This window comes from Cetorhinus maximus, chromosome 5, assembly GCF_964194155.1.
Source record: "Cetorhinus maximus chromosome 5, sCetMax3.hap1.1, whole genome shotgun sequence".
NCBI classification, from domain to species: domain Eukaryota; kingdom Metazoa; phylum Chordata; class Chondrichthyes; order Lamniformes; family Cetorhinidae; genus Cetorhinus; species Cetorhinus maximus.
The window spans coordinates 111859930-111878086 of record NC_135883.1 but is presented as its reverse complement, the minus strand read 5'-3'; the positions used below and the strand labels follow the sequence as shown (position 1 = coordinate 111878086).

General features: G+C 43.5%; 1 protein-coding gene across 1 annotated transcript in view; it reads right to left on the bottom strand.

The window, feature by feature from the left end:
- me1 (malic enzyme 1, NADP(+)-dependent, cytosolic) overlaps nt 1–18157 on the bottom strand; it is a 493779-nt gene that overhangs the window by 48320 nt on the left and 427302 nt on the right. Inside the window, exon 11 of the mRNA XM_078542316.1 lies at nt 17417–17559. Within this exon, the coding sequence (XP_078398442.1) occupies nt 17417–17559 (143 nt within the window). The remainder of the gene's footprint in view (nt 1–17416; nt 17560–18157) is intronic.

The window sequence follows — 18157 nt, the reverse complement described above, 5'->3', positions numbered from 1 at the left end:
TACCATCGCCAAGTCCCCCACTATCAACATTCTGGGGTTACCATTGGCCAGAAACTGAGCTGGATCAGTCATATAAATACTGTGGCTCAAAAGCAGGTCAGAGGCTGGGAATTCTGCAGTGAGTAACTCACCTCCTGGCTCCCCAAAGCCTGTCCACCATCTGCAAGGCACAAGTCAGGAGTGTGATGGAATAGTCTCCACTTGCCTGGATGAGTGCAGCTCCAACATTCAAGGAACTCGACACCATCCAGAACAAAGCAACCCATGTGAATGGCACCCCATCCACCACTGATGCACAGTAGCAGCAGTGTAAAACATCTATCAGATACACTGCAGCAACTCATCAAGTCTCCTTCGACAGCACCTTCCAAACCCACGACCACTACCATCTAGAAGGACAAGGGCAACAGATACATGGGAACGCCACCACCTGGAATTTCCCCTCCAAGCCACTCACCATCCTGACTTGGAAATATATCGCCGTACCTTCACTGTCACTGGGTCAAAATCCTGGAACTCCCTCCCTAACAGCCCTGAGAGTGTACCTACACCACATGGACCGCAGTGGTTCAAGTGGTGGCATACCACCATTTTCTCAAGGGCAATTAGGGATGGGCAATAAATGCTGGTCCAGCCAGCGATGCCCACATCCCGTGAAGGATTTAAAGCTCTCTCATAATGGCACTTGCAATTTGTAGTAGTGATTTGTTTTATAGTAGAGTTAGTCACCCAGCAACTACACTTGTCAATTTCATAGATGACAGCTTAGATTTCAGTGAGCAACCAATGGTAACGATCCATCAGCTGAACTGTTCAGATCCCCCACAAGCGCCCTCACTATATCAACATGGTTCTCATAATCCAATTATTGACTAAACACCCCACCACTCCCCACCCTCCCCTTTTAGCCTCACTCCACCCAATCTCTGTATTATATATCTGAAAGTTGCAAGCTGCAGTAGTTGTGCACCATCAAAAGTACGGTGTATAATGTTTTCAGTCTTGGCATAGTCTTAAGATGACTTGATGGGTGACCATGGGTGAAAGTAGCCTTATCCTAATCCGCCCAGTGGTAAACTGGCAGTATAAGATTGCTTGGCCATTTTACACCCTGCATGATTTTACTCCCCATTGATTTCAACTTAAAGTGTCGGGAGGGTGGTAAAATGGGAAGGTGATCCAACCCAGTCAATTTCCTGTCAGGTGGGTTAGCTTAAATTTACCTCCTGAATTTTGATGGCATAGTTCAGCCACTACTAAATGGCTTTTTACTCCTTTTAAAAAAAAATCACTACAAAACCAAGGGCAGAATTTTGCCCTTGGCAGGCAGGCTTGGCGGGGGCGGACAGGAAGCTGACTGCCAAAAAGAAAATACAAATGTAATAAAACATGTCCCCTCATGAGGCTCTGTCATATGAGCAGAGATATGTTATTAATTAAATTTTAAAACTTTAATTTTATTTTTATTTGCTTTTAGAAACCTCATCCCGCTTGTGGATGAGGTTTCCAAAAAAATGAAAAGACCACTTGACTTTTTCGCATGCCCGCTAACTGTTAGGTTGGACGGCAGTGAAATTAATTGACCATTTAATGGCCTTAACAGGCCTTTTAATTGTCAACGGGCATGCTGCCAACTCTGGCACGTGCCTGCCGAGCGAACTATCTCGCGACTGCGCGTTAACACGCGCACAGCACGCCCAGCCGACGTCAATGCACGCCATTTCACGCTCGAGCGGGTTGGGCACACGCCACCTGCTGAGCGAAAATTTCTGCCCCAAGTATTGGAAATAGCCTCCAAGTAATATAGAGGCAATATCACTTAATTTAATAAAAGCAAAATAAAGAGGGTGCTGGAAATCTGAAATAAAAGCAAAGCGCTGAAAATATTCAGCAAGTCTGACAGCATCTGTGAAGGGGACATGGGGTTAATATTTCGAGTTGAATATGACTCTTCTTCAGAACCCTTCAGGATCCTGAAGGGTCATATTTATTGCCCATTCCCAATTGCCCTTGTTCAGAGGGCATTTTAAGAGTCATCCAGGTAAGGACAGCAGGTTTCCTCCCCTAAAGGACATTAGTGAACCAGATGGGTTTTTTACACAATCAACAATGTTTCCATGGTCATTTTCAGACTTAATTCCAGATTTTTATTGAGTTCAAATTTCACCATCTGCCGTGGTGGGATTCCAACCCGGGTCCCCAGAACATCACCCTGGGTGTCTGGAATACCAGTCCAGTGACAATACCACTATGCCACCGCCTCCCCCATCAACCCTTTTCTTTTCTGTCATTGGTTCTCACAGGGACCATGACTTCTAGCTGTTCTCCTTACCTGTTCAAAAGGTTCTGCACCCTGTTAGTGACATTTTTGACTTTGGCAGCAGGGAAGCAACAAAGCCATGTGGGATTCATGCCAGCAGCTGCAGAAATGCCTGTCTACTCCAGGCCGGCGAATTCCCTATATTCACCGTGTTTCTCCATGTCTCTGTGGTCCACTATTAAGTCATTTGCCCCATGGTGATTTGGATGTTCTCTAAACACTCCCGAGGTGTCATCTCTCACCCGTATTTAGCACTTTCATATGGCTGGGGATGCAGTTATAGTTTGATGTCAAGGTTAACAATCCATTCAATGGCTTCAGTTGACACAGTGTAAATGGTCGTGATGTCACCAGGGCAGGAATTCAATATGTGGGCAATGGTCTGACTTGGGTGGCCACAATCACAATTTGAGCTGCTCCTCGTGTTCCACATCTTGCTTGGCCTGTCCTCAAGCGGTCGAGTGTTGTCTAGATTTTCTGTGGTAGATTGAAACATGGGACTTCATCACTGGGGTCAGTTACCAGGTTGCGATTGATGATGTTTGCAGTCATCCAGACGGGGCAGCATCGAGGGGTGGGATTGTCATCAGTTTGTAGGGTACGGAGTGTGTTCCAGGAGGGAACATGGGATTTTAGACAGGTGTGTGTGCTCTTTTTTTGAGGTCCTGTGGCAGTGGGAGTGCTTCGATAGCTGTCAGCCGTTGGTGTTCTTTAAGGAGAATGTTTTCCCTGCAGATTTTAGGAGGTTCAATGTGTCATTCAAGTAGTGCCAGTCTCACCATTCTAGAAATAATCCTCATGACTATTCCGAGGTGGGTGTCTGCTGTGTTTGTGTGGCACTGAAAACTGGTTTGAGTGTGCCACACCCCTAACTGATTTCTGCACAGCCTGCCTCTCCCTACCTTCTGGATGGCTACCGACTTACTATCCTCTTGGTATTCCTGTGTGCTCCAGGAAATTCTCAGCCTCCTGTATGCCCTACCCTGCCTACAATCGCTCCTCAAGCTTGAAAACACTGAGCTCGAGTTCAAACAACAGAAGGCACTTTGTGGCCTACACATGTGGTTATCCAGAACTCAAAAAAAGTGTCCTGGAGTTCCCACATAACACAGGAATGGCAGGCAATGGGTCTCAGCTGCTCTGTCATTTTACTTTAAAGTCTGTACACTTATGTTTTTAGTTTAGTACCCCCTTACTCCTACTTATTTAATGCAAAGAATTTAATAAATAGCTGGCATGTGTAATTTGGATCAATTTTATGTTGGTACCCCCCACTTAGTTCATTTTAATTTGATTCCTTTAGATTGAATTACTCTATTTTCTCATTTACTGGTGCCTATAAGATTGAAGTACTTCACACCCCCTTCTCTTTGCACCCAATTCCTGTGATCACTTCATTTAGCAGATTTTCCGTGTGCGCACAACTCCAATGTATAAATGGGAGATTTTTATCTCAAGGTAGCCAGAAAATGTACTTGTGACAAAATGCTTGTTGGTCGATAGTTAATGTAATTAGAAATCTTTATTAGAGGAGCAGGTTTCAACACATCGACATAGCAAATGGACAAATGCAACAACCTCCACATGGAGATTCCTGCTTCTTTGTCACACACCTTTTGCTAAACGTAGAGTTACGGAAATGGAGAAATTCAATATATGCTTCTAAACTTTCAACATGTCAATGCAGATCTCAAAATCCTCATCCTACCTACAGCCCTTTTATTTGAAAAATCAGCCACAGACAGGCAGGTGAGGCATGCAGCATGTCCCTTACATTAAACAAAGGCCCTTTAATGTGGATTACAAAGGTTCAGTGACATGCAGCTCTTAGGTGGTAGTCAGACTTCAATACTAAAAGAATTACAGCATTGTAGACTGATGAAGTAACCCTTCTTGTATTTAGTATTAGTGGTTGAAGTCATTAATCCAGCTTTCATGCTGATGTCAACCTTTTGCCTTCAACAAATTTGCTAGGGCAACTGACAAACCTATCCCTTTGCGATAATTGTTATCTTCAATACATAATGGGACATCTGATGAGATTTTCATCTTTTAATAGCCTGAATCAACCTGTTCTGACAACATCTAGGCAGTTTCGAAAATACAAGCAGAGTGCCATCTGGTACACAGCACCTCTATAGTGAGACTGGTTTTCTACTTACACCAATATGAATAACTGCTTTTAGGTAGCAGACTTCGAGAAAATATTTATTTAACATCTGGAGGCACCACTTTAAACTGAAAATTCTTTCCCTCACGATGACAAAGTTTCCCATTATTTACAGAAGTAGTAAGTGTCACATTCTGCTAGACTGATCTCATGGCATCTGCCCAAGAACTTATTATAGGTAAAACTGCCACTTAATTCATATAAATTTAATATATTGATAACTATAGTTTTGTAATTACAAGGCCAGTAAAGTAAACCTTGGCCAGAAAAAAAAAATATGGTGTGAAAAATAGGGTAGAACAATGCATTTAAAATGTGCAAAAATGTTTAACTCAAGTTTTATTATAAAACTCAACTTCTTTCCCTTCACCCCACTACTAGGAGTTGTGCCTTGAGCCACTGAGGCCCCACAATTTGGAATTCCCTCTTTAAAGCCCTGCAACTCTTCTCTTTTATCATGCTCTCTAAAACAAAGCTATCTTACCAAGCTTTTGGTCACCCCTACTGATATTGCCTTCACTTCTTAGCCATCCAGTATTTTTTTAAATAATGTCTCTGCGAAGTGCCTTGGGACGATATTCTAATTTAATGATGCTATACAATGTAAGTTCTGGTAATCATAGGATCATAGAATGGTTATAGCACAAAGGAGGAATTCAGCCCATCGTGTCCATGCCGGCTCTCTGTAGGAGCAACTCAGTTAGTTCCACTCCCTTGCCTTTTCACTGTAGCCTGAGCAGTTTTCTCTCTTCAGATAATTATCCAATTCTCTTTTGAAAACCATAATTAAATCTGTTGGCACCACACTCTCGGGCACTGCATTCCTTATCCTCATCTCTCATTGCATAAAGCAATTTTTCCTCATGTTGACTCTGGCTCTTTAGCCAATTACCTTAAAATCGTGCCCTCTGGTTCTGGATCTTTCTCTAAATGGAAAGAGTTACTCCCGATATACTCCACTCATTGCCCTCATGATTCTGCATACCTCTATCAAATCTCAGTCATAGAGGTCTACAGCACAGAAAAAGGCCCTTCAGCCCATCGAGTCTGTGCCAGTCAAACAAGTACCTAACTATTCTAATCCCATTTTCCAGCACTAGGCCCATAGCCTAGAGGCATCGCAAGTGCACATCCAAATACTTCTTAAATGCTATGAGGGTTTCTGCCTCTACCACCCTTTCAGGCAGTGAGTTCCAGGTTCCCACCACCCTCTGGGTGAAAAAATTCTTCCTCACATCCCCTCGAAACCTCCTGTCCTTACCTTAAATCTATGCCCCCTGGTTATTGACCCCTCCATCAAGGGGAAAAGTTCCTTCCTGTCTACCCTATCTATGCCCTTCATAATTTTATATACCTCAATCATGTCCCCCCTCAATCTCCTCTGCTCCAGGGAAAATAACCCCAGTCTATCCAATTTCTCCTCATAACTAAAACTCTCCAGCCCAGGCAACATCCTGGTAAATCTCCTCTGCACTCTCTCTAGTGCAATCACATCCTTCCTATAATGTGGATTCCAGAACTGCACGCAATACTCAAGATGTGGCCTAACCAGCGTTTTATACAGTTCCAGCATAACCTCCCTGCTCTTATATTCTATGCCTCGGCTAATAAATCATTTCAACCTTCTCTTGAGAACAGCCCAGTTTCACCAATCTATCCATGTAACCTAGGTCCCTCAACTCTGGAACCATTCTTTTAAAATTTTCTTGCATCCTCCCTAATGCCTTCACATCTTTCTTGAAAGTGTGGTACTCAGAACTGAACACAATACCCAAATGGGGTAGGGGCTAGAAAAGGTGCCCTAAAAATAAGCAGTCCCACTTTCTCTTGGCTGGTGAACCACATTCTGCGGGATCACCACCTTTGTGACCAAAGAGACCCATGGCAGAAATAAGTGACCGAGTGGAGGGCATCATCGACTTGAGGGACAGCCGATGATTACAGGAAAATTAACAGGACAGAAACAGGCCACTTGGCCTGACAGATCTACGTCAGTGTTTACATTCCAAACAAGCCTTCTCCCACCTTACTTCATGTTACACTATCAACACTTCCATCACTTTCTCCCTCATGTACTTAACTAGCTCGCTCTTAAATGGGTCTGTACTAGTGTCCTCATTGGTAGCAAGTTTCACATTCTGCAAGACTGGTTCTTGAAATTGAGTGCAGATTATTGTTGTTTGACTTTATCAAGATTTGGCACCACTGTGATATGGGAGGGTGGTTCACTGCCTAATCAGAATCAGGATCTGAACTTGGCTGCCTTTTATTTTTTCAGATATTTGTCTCACTTCATGTAGGCAGTATGGAAGCTGTATCCAAGCAGACCTGCCTTAGTTCATAAAACGGATGTCAATGTAGCCCTTCATAAGCTACGGACCCTTTTAAGTGTTTTATCTAAAGATTATCTGTAAGACTATTGGTAGTATTATTTTGTTTTTTATGATCATCGATCTCTGAGTTTTAAAAGTATATTTTCCACTACACAACTTAACCAGGTCTATTTAACAGTCACCCTGCTAGTCTCTTGCCTACCTCTGAGGCTTCTCTTAATCAGGTTTGCATCTTCAGTGCCTGCAGGGAGGAGGATTCCTCTTGTGCACAAGATGCCCCTGGGTAATCTGACTAACATACCAGGTAATATTTCTGGCAGATGTGTTTCAAAATGCAGGAATTAGGGATTCCTTGCTGGGGCCTCCGTCTACCTAAATTGGTGTTATTTTGTGATGGTTGTAATTAAGTTTTGAGGTATGCCTGATGAACCAAGAACATTGTAAAACTTCATTACTCTTTGAATTGTAGCATCCCTCTCATCGTGATCTTTTGTTACTATCCTGAGGGTCTGCTGGGGTCATTATTGTTTTAGTGTCAAAGAGCTTTGAAGGAATTTGTATTTAGAATAGTGTGGTTCAGAAACCAAACTATCACGCAGGTCCAGACATTTTATGATATTGGGGGCTGAGGGCTACAAGGGCTGGTTCCAATGGCATTAAAACAAAAACCAATTCACTGAGAATCCATCAAGATTTGGTTAAGTCCTTTTGATGTATAAGCACTTTCCTCATTTGAAGAATGATGACATCCCTACTATATAAGCAATCCTTTAGACGAAATGGAGCCTATTGGGGGGAAAAAAAAATGTTGGAATGAACAGAAAAGGAGGAATATGAAAGGAAAGAGAATATCAGGAAGGGAAAGCAAGGTGTAAAGAAAAATGTTGGAACACTTATTTATTTTTAAAGAGGTTTATGTTTAATTTTGCATTTAAGGGTTGATTTTGCATAGATGTACCTCCTGCTGATAGTGGAGAAATCTTGTTATTATAACATAGCTCTTAGGGTTTATTTCAATATTGAAGAGTGTTAGCTAAAAACTTAAAAGCAGCTGGTCCAAAAACCTGGAGTCAGGTCTCCCAAGAAATCAGTCAGGATGGAATTCTGTGTACACAAATGCACAAAGCATTCAAAGCAAATTTTGAGTTAGAAACATGGAGGGGTGCTTTAATAGTTTAAGACAGATGTCAAATGAAACTTCATATTTCTGGTTATAACATTTTCAATATAGAGCAAAGAAAGGCTGAAATGGTAGTATTAATCAAAAATTAGGGGGAGAATTTTCTTCCCTTCGAGGGGGGGGCGGTGGGAAGAGAGAGAGAGATCGAATGGGAGCGGGCACGGGCAGGCGCGCAGCCAATCGCTGCTCGTGATTGACTGTCTGCCATTTTACGTGGACGGGCCAATTAAGACTCGCCCAGCGTGACACACACCCAGAAGTGCTCAGCACTGTGTGGATCAGGGGGAGTAAGCCGAATTGGGGCCTGCGCTATGCATGCGGAAGAGCGCAGAAATCTCCGAGGCACCGAGCTGCCTCAACGAGATTAGAGTATCAAAAATTTTAATAAAGAAAAGAAAAATTTTTAAGACACGTCCCCTCATGTGACAGTGTCACATGGGCTGGAGCATGTCAATGAATTTAATTAAAAAATTTATTTTAATTATAAATCCTACATGAAACCTCATCCCGCCCGTGAATGAGGTTTCATGATAAATGCGAAGGCCGCCTGGGCTCTTCGCCTGCCCGCCAATCTTATGGTTGAACGGGCAGCTCAGTTGATTACTTTAATTAGTTTTTAAATGGCCTTAATAGGCCTTTGACAGTTCGGCGGACGTGCAGCCGGCTCCACTGCACGCCCACTGAACTGAAGATCTGAATGATGTGCGGTGACGTCAGGATGCATGCCCGACATCAGTGTGTGTCATTTTACGCATCGGTGAGCAGGGCCCACCCCTGCACGCCGACCCGAAGATTCTGGCCTAGGATGTTCAGGGGAGTTGTATTAAGACCAAATCCACACAGATGGAGCAAGAAAATACAGAATTTGCCATTCCATTCAGATCAAATAAATGAACTGGGTTGCCAAATCTCCCAGACTGCCCTCTAACATCCAAGAATTAAAGATTAATCTTCCAGACATGACTACAAGCCACACAGGAGAAAAATCATAGAGGCAGGAAATAAGATGGGGGGATAAAAAGAGATTTGTTTGACAATCAAAATTCATCCAACAGGGTTTGTCAGTCTTTTTGCTTTCCAAATAGCATGGGAAGGCAATGCACCCTAACGATGGAAGTGTCACATGACCAATAACGGGAACACATGGGTGGGAGGTCATCTGATAAAATCTGTTGGAATACATTCAACTAGAGCTAGCAACCCCACAGGAGAAATGGACTGTGAAAGGATCATTGTCTGAACAAACTGAACTTGAGCTTCTCAGAAATTAATGTACACTGGGACCACACAGGTGGTAACTGTTGGTCAGTCTTAGTATCCAGAAGTAAACCTGGGCATTAAGGCAGACACCCTCCTCTAATGTTGCCAGTTGGAACTTAATTAGGATCTTGGGATATATTGCTCCAGGAATAGAATACGCAAGTTCCATTTCACTTTTTGTTCCATCAATTCTTAGCTGTTCTTAGCTAGACTGTTCTTAGCTAGAGCAATATGAGCCACATCTCCCTGCCATACACTGTCCCTGTAACCTTGTAATGTGCAGGCTGTAGCCAACTTAGATTTCTCAGAGTTGAGGAAATTTTTGAGGTTTAAAATGGGTTGGGGGCCACCTAGATACCTTTGGTAGAATACAGTAAATGGAAGCAAATCCCTGTATCTGCTGCTTGGGCAGTACATGGGAGATAGTCCCCAAATTTATGAGGATTATCTTTCTTATGAAAACACTTGGTAATGAGGGTATATCATAAGTGATCAAACATACTCTCCCCTCACAACAAATGAAGCATTTGAATTGGTTGACAATCTGGGACTCTCAAATCCAGGAATCTTGGGCTTAATGGCAGGAACCAAGTGGCTGTATGAGATCCCTTGCTCTTATTTCTACACCAGTGTCTATAAGGCTGGGTCCAAGGCCAAAACCATGCTTGGAGCTCTATATTGAGCGAAAAATGTCCACCATAGGCTGTCTTCCTGCAAGAGGGGAGTAGGAAGTCACGCGAAATGTGCTAAAGACAAAGAAAACGCGATTTCCCAGCACCAAGACTGAACAAGTTTCTATGCATGCGAAGGATGTTTGAATAATGGAGAACTTTTACTTTATATTATTTTCTGCACTCTAGCTTCCACAGTCCATTTTTGCAGGCAGGGAGAACGTTATTTAGAGAGAAAAAAAAAATGAAAAGAATGATCAGGTCAATCTTTCACTTGTATAAACACGCAAAGCAGGAATGGTTGCTGATTGGCAGCTTCACACCCAAGGCAGCTGACACAGCCCAATTGCACTTCAACAAGTAAACTTTTCTGTGGCATATTCGAAACAGCTTTCAACCGTTTAGAATAAAATTTGCACAATGAATGCAATCTTTCCGCATTCAGCCAAATTGCACCTAAATTTAGATTTACAGGACTTTTATTTTTAAAAAAGCAAAAAGGAGGCCATGTTGGATAGCCACCGAAATGTGCAATTATCCCACTGCCCGTTCATTACAAATGGGGCTTGGTAACTTTGTGCAGACTGCTGAGCTGAACGATTTCAGCATCCAGCCTGCGCTAACATTGAGGCGGAATTTTACGCTGATCGGGCGGGCGCACACCCGACCCGATTGGTTGCGAAACCGCACGAGGTGACATCAGGTGAGCACCCTGATGTCATCTGCGTTCGTGCGATATTTCAGTCGGTGGGCGCGCGCAAAAGTAGGAAGCGCACCCACCGACAATGAAGAGGGTGCAATTGTTTGTCGTTTTACATAATCTTGCAGTTGGTGGACGGATGAATCGGCCAGGCCGCCTTTGCATTTTTCAACAAAACTCATCCACGGGCGGGATGAGGTTTCTGTGATGAAGTAAAATATAAATAAATTTCTGTGGGCAGTATTTTCAGCAGCTAAATTTTCAGGTGACTGATTATGATGCATGGACACTTTTTTCAGCTTTTCAAACCTTAATTTTTGCCGTTTTAGGTCTTCAGCTCCCTGGGGCAGCTCTCTGCCTTCAGGGAGCTCTCACTCAGCGTTGGCCCAAGCCTGCGTTAACATCATCGCCCGCCCTCTTCCCGCCCCCACCCCAGCAGCGCTGAGCTTCTCAGCACACATTTCTTGCTGACCGGCCGTTAATTGACTGGCCAGCATGAAACCGCAGTCAGGCCTGATCGCAGTCGGCAATCTGCTTCCCGGCCAATCCCAGGCCCGCCAATTGTGCCTGCCCGTCCAGCTGAAAATTCAGTCCTTAGTGTTGATTGGCTGGATGCATCAGGAGAGCCAATATCTCGACTGACTAGCACGACTTCTATCTATAAGGGAGGGGGGGGGGCAGTGATTCCTCTAGACACAGTCTCAGATGGCAGTGGGAATAGATAGTTATGGCAGGCAATGTCCAGAGTCTAGCCCCGACATTGTGGCTACAGTGCCACAAAATGTTCAATGGCCACACATGTAGTCAAGGTCAGTGAATGCATCTTCAAATGCCATATCCCACCATCTGCACTACTAGCTTGACACCACTCAATTCACCACACCCCCATCACTCATCTACCAACAACTTCCATCAATTAGGATCCATACCTATCAATCATATTGTTTGCGTCACCCTCATGCACTTAGCATTGCTGCAAGCCATACATACACATCTCTCAGCTTGCGCACACTCACAGCTATTCAATCATATTACCCAAATAGATTTCACAACACTCATGGACTCACTTCCCTCCCAATTGCAGGAAAGGTGATACATACCCAGGGGCAGGAGCAGCTAACCTGCAGGAACAAGCACAAATGCATGTCTCCACCCCAAAGGAGGAAATGGTATTTGCCATGACCAAGACCATGGCCAGTGGCAGGGGTGAAACCATTCAAACAATATCCTCATACCCAACCCTCCTCCTCATACCCCAATTCCCCCTCATCCCACATTCTCTTTTGATTGGCCACCTAGGAGGACAAGGATAGCAAACGCATGGGAGCATCATTTCCTGAAGGTCACCCTCCAAGCCATTTTAGATAGGTAGCTAATTGGTTCCTTGAAAAAAAATCAGCATGGCAGATGCTGAATTGTGATGATGATCAAATAAAACAAACAAGCATAATTTATAACATGGCTATAGACAATTATTAAAATAAAAATAAAGTATAAAATAAAAGGATTGCACAATTAAGAACATTTCAGTATACAAATAATTACAATATGTTGCAAAATGCAGGTCTCCTTAATTTACAGAATAAAAATGAAAAGTCTTTAGCACACTGCATTTTGTATTAGTGTGATATAGATCATATGTTGTCAGGTTGGGCAAAATCACTGGTCCTTCACTGTTGCTGGGTCAAAATCCAGGAACTGCCTCCCTAACAGCACTGTGGGTGTACCTACAACACATGGACTGCAGCGGTTCAAGGAGGCAGCTCACCATCACCTTCTCAAGGGTAATACGGGGTGCAGCAAATGCAGGCCTAGCCAGCAACACCCATGCCCAAGGAATGCATAAAAAATGCACTCCAAAATGGAAGCTAGCGCCTCTCAATTTGCCTCCTTCCCCGTACCACAACTCTACCATTGTGCCATCATCTATTCAGATGCCCCAAAAAAAAAGCAAAATACTGCGGATGCTGGAAATCTGAAACAAAAACAGAAAATGCTGGAAAAACTCAGCAGGTGCGGCAGCATCTGTGGAGAGAGAAAAAGAGTTAACGTTTCAAATCTGTATGGCCCTTCTTCTTCTGAAGATGAAGGACCATATGGACTCAAAACATTAACTCTGTTTCTCTTTCCACAGATGCCAAAGACCTGCTGAGTTTTTCCAGCATTTTCTGTTTTGTCCCAAAAATAAACCCTGGTTAGGCAGTGATGGAAGAGACAGAACGCTGATGTTAAAGACACATCGTCAATCAATTTCACACACTCAGCCGCCAGCTCAGATACTAATACGGCACATTTTCTAGAGGAGAACAGAGGCAGAATTTGCACGTGGTGAGTCACCAGAGTGGTCTACAACCAGGACAGGGGGCAAGGATAACATAGGTGCCAGGTCACTGGAGGAAGACGTCACACAGAGGTTCTGCTACAGAGGACCCAGATGAGGACTCTGATGGAGTAGCCTATAGAAACATGCTGATATTCACAATGAAATGCTTGGTGCATTGGGAAGTCTGCCAGAAAACCTGTACTCAAAAACAAGGAGCATGAAGGAGTTAAATATCGACTTGTCACAGGGCTTTGCGCAGAGCTTGGAGTCCATCTCTTCCAGGATGGAAGTCGTGGCAAACTGCATTCACACAACCTTGTGGACACAACCAGTCCAGATTGCTACTGCTATGGTTCAGTCTGCAATTGGGCCTTCCAGGCACTGAACTGCTCACAGTCATCCGCAACTCCTCCACTGAAAGTCAGTAGCCTTCCTGCAGCCAGTGGGGTAGCACTGGCTAGGGGCAAGAGGGCAAGCAAAGACACAAGGAAGGCTGACACCAAGAAAATGCACAAGGCCGATTCGCTGACTTTTGTATGGCATGATTTCCTTTCTGAATGGAATGTTTGTTTTGTGGTGACTTTTATTGTGGGCAAGCATATGCTGCAATTGGCACCAACAGAGGGAAGGGAAGGTGCGAGATGGTTGATGAATGGGGAATTGTGGTTACTGGTACCGTAATTGATGGAGTTCTTTACAGATAGCCTGTCGAGGCTGCCGCCTCCTTTCCTCTTCCTCCGCCTCCTCCTCCTCCTCATGTTCCTGCTCCTCAGCTGGTGGTCATAAAGCTGGTCACAAGAACTGTCCCCTCATGATGGCAAGGTCACGCAGCAGATCACGACAAATGGTGACAACTGCTCTACCAAATACTGCTGGGCTTTCTCCAGAGCGATCCAGGCAGCTGGACCGTTACCCCAGCACATCAACCGTCTTGCCCTATTACATTTCGTGTGGCAGCATGACTTTCATAGTACATATGCTGTGCACGTGTGCACCAGAACCAGCAGCCAAGTCTTCAGTGGGAAGCCTTTTTCACCCAGTAATCACACTTTGGTTTGTTGTGGTGGCTAAAATGCAGCTGACACAGTGAAGTGCCACAGAGTGACGGCATTGTGACTTTGTCAGAATACCTGGCATCAACATGCATGATTTTCTGCCAATGGTCACACCAGTTGGACCGCAAAGGACTGAAATCCCTTTCAGTTCCAGTAGATGGCATAATTGGCATCACAGAGCAATGTGGATGCAGTCAGCGACACCCTATACTATGGGGAATCCTGCAATTCTAGCAGACACTTGTTTCGTTCACCTGTCTATCTCTGGCAAGAGAGAATGAAATATAGTTAGCTCTCATTGAGTAGAGAGCCACTGTAGCCTCCCTTATGCACAAGTGATGACAAACTGCAAAGGATTGCAAGTATCTCCATCTTTAGTTGGAAGGAGCCAAATGCATAAAAGTTCATATGGGAACATGGGACTTCGGAGCAGGATTAGGCCATTCGGCACTTCGAGCCTGCTCTGCCATTCAATTATAGTCATCTTCACAGCCACTGGGAATGCTGTCCTTGCCCTGCTCGGAGGCTGGAGATGTGGCTACAGCAGGTGGCAGGTTTCACTGAGGACATCATTACTGAAGTGGCGACATCACATACATCGTTCTCCATTGAGGTTGGAGAATTGCTCCTCTGGGCATATATGGCCTCCTGCTGAGAGCCCTTTGCCCCCACATACACATCCCTCTTCCAACAGTTTACCCTCCTTTTCATGGTCTTTGTTCATTCGCCAAGTCATGGGCCAGAATCTTCTGTTCTGCGTGTAGGGGCGGGGCCCGCTCGCCGACGCATAAAATGACGCACGGTGACATCGGGCGTGCATCCCGATGTCACTGCGCGTCATTCCGATCTTCAGCTCAGTGGGCATGCACCAAGTCGGCTGCACGCCCGCTGAACTGTCAAAGGCCTGTTAAGGCCGTTAATAATCTAATTGAACTAATTATCAGGGCTGCCTGTCTAACCTTAAGGTTGGTGGACAGGCAAAGAGCCCAGGCAGCCTTCGCATTTTTCATCGAACCTCATCCACAGGCAGGATGAGGTTTCATGAAGGGTTTATAAATTGAATAAAATGTTTCAACAAAATTTATAAACGTGTCCCAACTCATGTGACACTGTCACATGAGGGGACGTCTGAATAATTTTATTTATCCTTTCTTTTAACTTTTGAGAATGAAATTAATCTCCAAGGCAGCTCCGTACCTCAGGGACGTTTCTGTGGTCTTTTGCACGCATGCACGAAAGAGCGCAGGCCCCGACTCTCCCTCCTCCCCCCGCCCGCACAGGTAGTGTTGAGTGCTTCCGGGTGCGGATCATGCCGCACCATGTAAAATGGCGGCACACAGCCAATTGCGGGCGGCGATCAGCTGCGTGCCCACCCAGCAGGGAAAAAATCTCCCCATGCTGTTTCCTAAGGGGAAGACCTACTGGTGTACCCATGTCAGAGAGCAATTGATTTGTGCAGAAACCGAAAACCAGCAAAATGTCGATCAGCACCTGACAAGCCACGCCTTGTAAACTTTTGAAACTTGAAACACCTCCAGAGAGCACCAAACGCTGATAGAATAGTATCAAAAGCTAGAAGGAATCAACCAGCAACAAACAAGAAAGTAGTTGATGGTCCTGTGGTGGCCTAGGCAACTGCAGGGAGCCCATTTGGAGCTGGAAGGGTTAATGAGAAGTTGAATTGTGTGCCTAGGCCTAAGAGAAAAATAGTACAACCTTGAGAAGAATACCACCTTGTCTGGCCACAGTTGTAGGATGAGCCCTGAGACATTCCATTTTGTTCTTTCTCAGACCGAATGTAATCAGGGTTGTGATAAGCAACTGCGTAACCAAACATCTGTTGTGAGGGAAATGGAAATTTACTGGAACATGGATTGGTCAGTTAACTTATGCAAATAAGTGGATAGGTTTGTTGCAAAACTTACTGATTGGCTGTAAAAATGCTTTTAACAAGTCTGCATGCATTCTGCTACGAGACTGTACAGTAGCTCTCATTGTGCATGTCTCCCTTGTGCACAAGTAATAAGTGGGGTTTCTACGTACGAAATGATGCCTCGGTGTGATCAATCTCCGATAGTCCCTTTAAATAGCCCTGGTAGGAGGAATCCTTCCTGCTGCTGAACACCTATTCAGCTGTGCATGATTAAGAGGTGGTATTAGTTGGAGCACTGAACCTCAAAATGGCATCACCGACATCATGATCCACCTGCTCTGTATATTTTCATTGCCCATTCACGGTGTAGGCAATAATCCCCTCACTAATATGGCATCTGACACAATTCAACCCAAATATAAGTGCCCAAAAAAAGGTACTAATGCTTCTCAGTTCTTGCTCAAAATAAGTTCCAGTACAGGGTAGAAAATCAAGAATATAGTTTTTGAACTCAGACATTTAAAATACCCTATGGAATCATCAGAATTTGCAGTACAGAAAGAAGCCACAAAGCTGCTTAGAGAGTTATCCACTAACTATCCTTCCTTCATATCTATTTAATTGTTTCCTTTTCATAATATTTCATGTTCCTGCTCAATCACTTTAACATTATAACCAGTAGAAAATACACTAAGTATGTTCAGTGAAAACATTTCACTGATTAATGGTTTTCTATTTATGTGCTACAAAATTATACCAATTTTGTAAGAGGTGGTAGGAATGTTAAAACTTTTCCTGTCTAATAAGCAGTGACAAAGAATAGTGGAATCTAAATATACAGGTTGCACAGCGGAGTTTATATTTAAAAGGCTTTTACTTGCTTGGAAACGGTTTTCTTGTCAAAATAAAACCTGAACTCTCACTTTATGTCACTTAAATCTGCCTCCAGCATGTATTTGAATCAACATGTTGCAATTTTGCAGATTTCTCAGGAAAATAATGATATCACATTTGCTGCACAGAAACTGTGACAATTCAGCCCTTAGGATCAAAACTCCGTTGACAACCCGAGTGTATCAATATCAAACAGCAGCAATGCTTTTCTTTGCAGTTGGGATTCCCTCACAAGACAACATTTCGAGTGCTAATATCCCAGAACTACCAAACACTAAATCAATCAGCAAAGTAAAGCTATTACTGAACCAAAAAATATTAATCTATTACTCTGAATTAATTCTATCCTTCTGGGCCATTTAAAATCATGACAAGCAACTATAAAATGCCATCATTCATAGGCATCACTTTAATGTTCACCCTGGAATTGCTGGGCTCCTTATGAGTTGCATTTTGTATGAAAAACCAGTCGTGATAACCAATATGTTGTAGAATTCTAATAATGTCATTTTAAAATCAGCGGTAAGTTCAGAGGGCAATAATAATTAATATTGTCAGTATTGTCATTGGAATTTTAGATGGTGTAACATTAATTACATCAGAAAGTGAGGTTACTTTTATAAACTGGATACAATACCTTAGTCAGCTGATAACATTGCTCAGCAGTGCACTCTGCTTTGCTGGTCGGGTTGCTTAAAGCAAATATAATTGGCTGCTTATTGAAGCTTGCCATGTCTTTGATAATCTGCTCTGTAAATGCGCCACCAATGGCAGAAACTCCTGGAAGAAACAGTCAAATAAAATCAATGCACAAGAATCTTTTCCATGTACTTTAAAAGTACAGTTCACACTCCAAAGGAAAAAGCAAGGAACAAGATACTACAATAAAAGATCAGGAATGGGAGCCAAGAACATTTTTCAATTTACACTGGACAGAATTCATACAAGTACCATCAACAACTACACACAAGATGACCCACTTCCCACATTCAAACCACCCAAAACCTGAAACAAAAAATAAATGAACAATGTAGGAGATGCCTGATCATCCCTCCTCAAGAGAAAGCTGGAAATGTGTTTTTAGGATTTACACTGACTGTTCCATAGGTCAGTACGACTGTAAGGAGCAGAAGTCAGATATCTAAGAGAAGCAAACAATGCTAGAGAATATGTACAAGAGTGCAAGACTAGGTAGAGTAGATAAATATACTATCTAAAGCTACTTACATTGAGTAGTGAACAAGGGTTGAAACCTTAGTCAAGTGTCTGGATCTCTGATAATCAAACCAGACAAAAAAAAGCAGCAGCCTCTAATCGTTGACTGCTGTGAATGGTTGTAAGTCCAATACACTTAATCTGTCTTGATGCATTTTTCAGT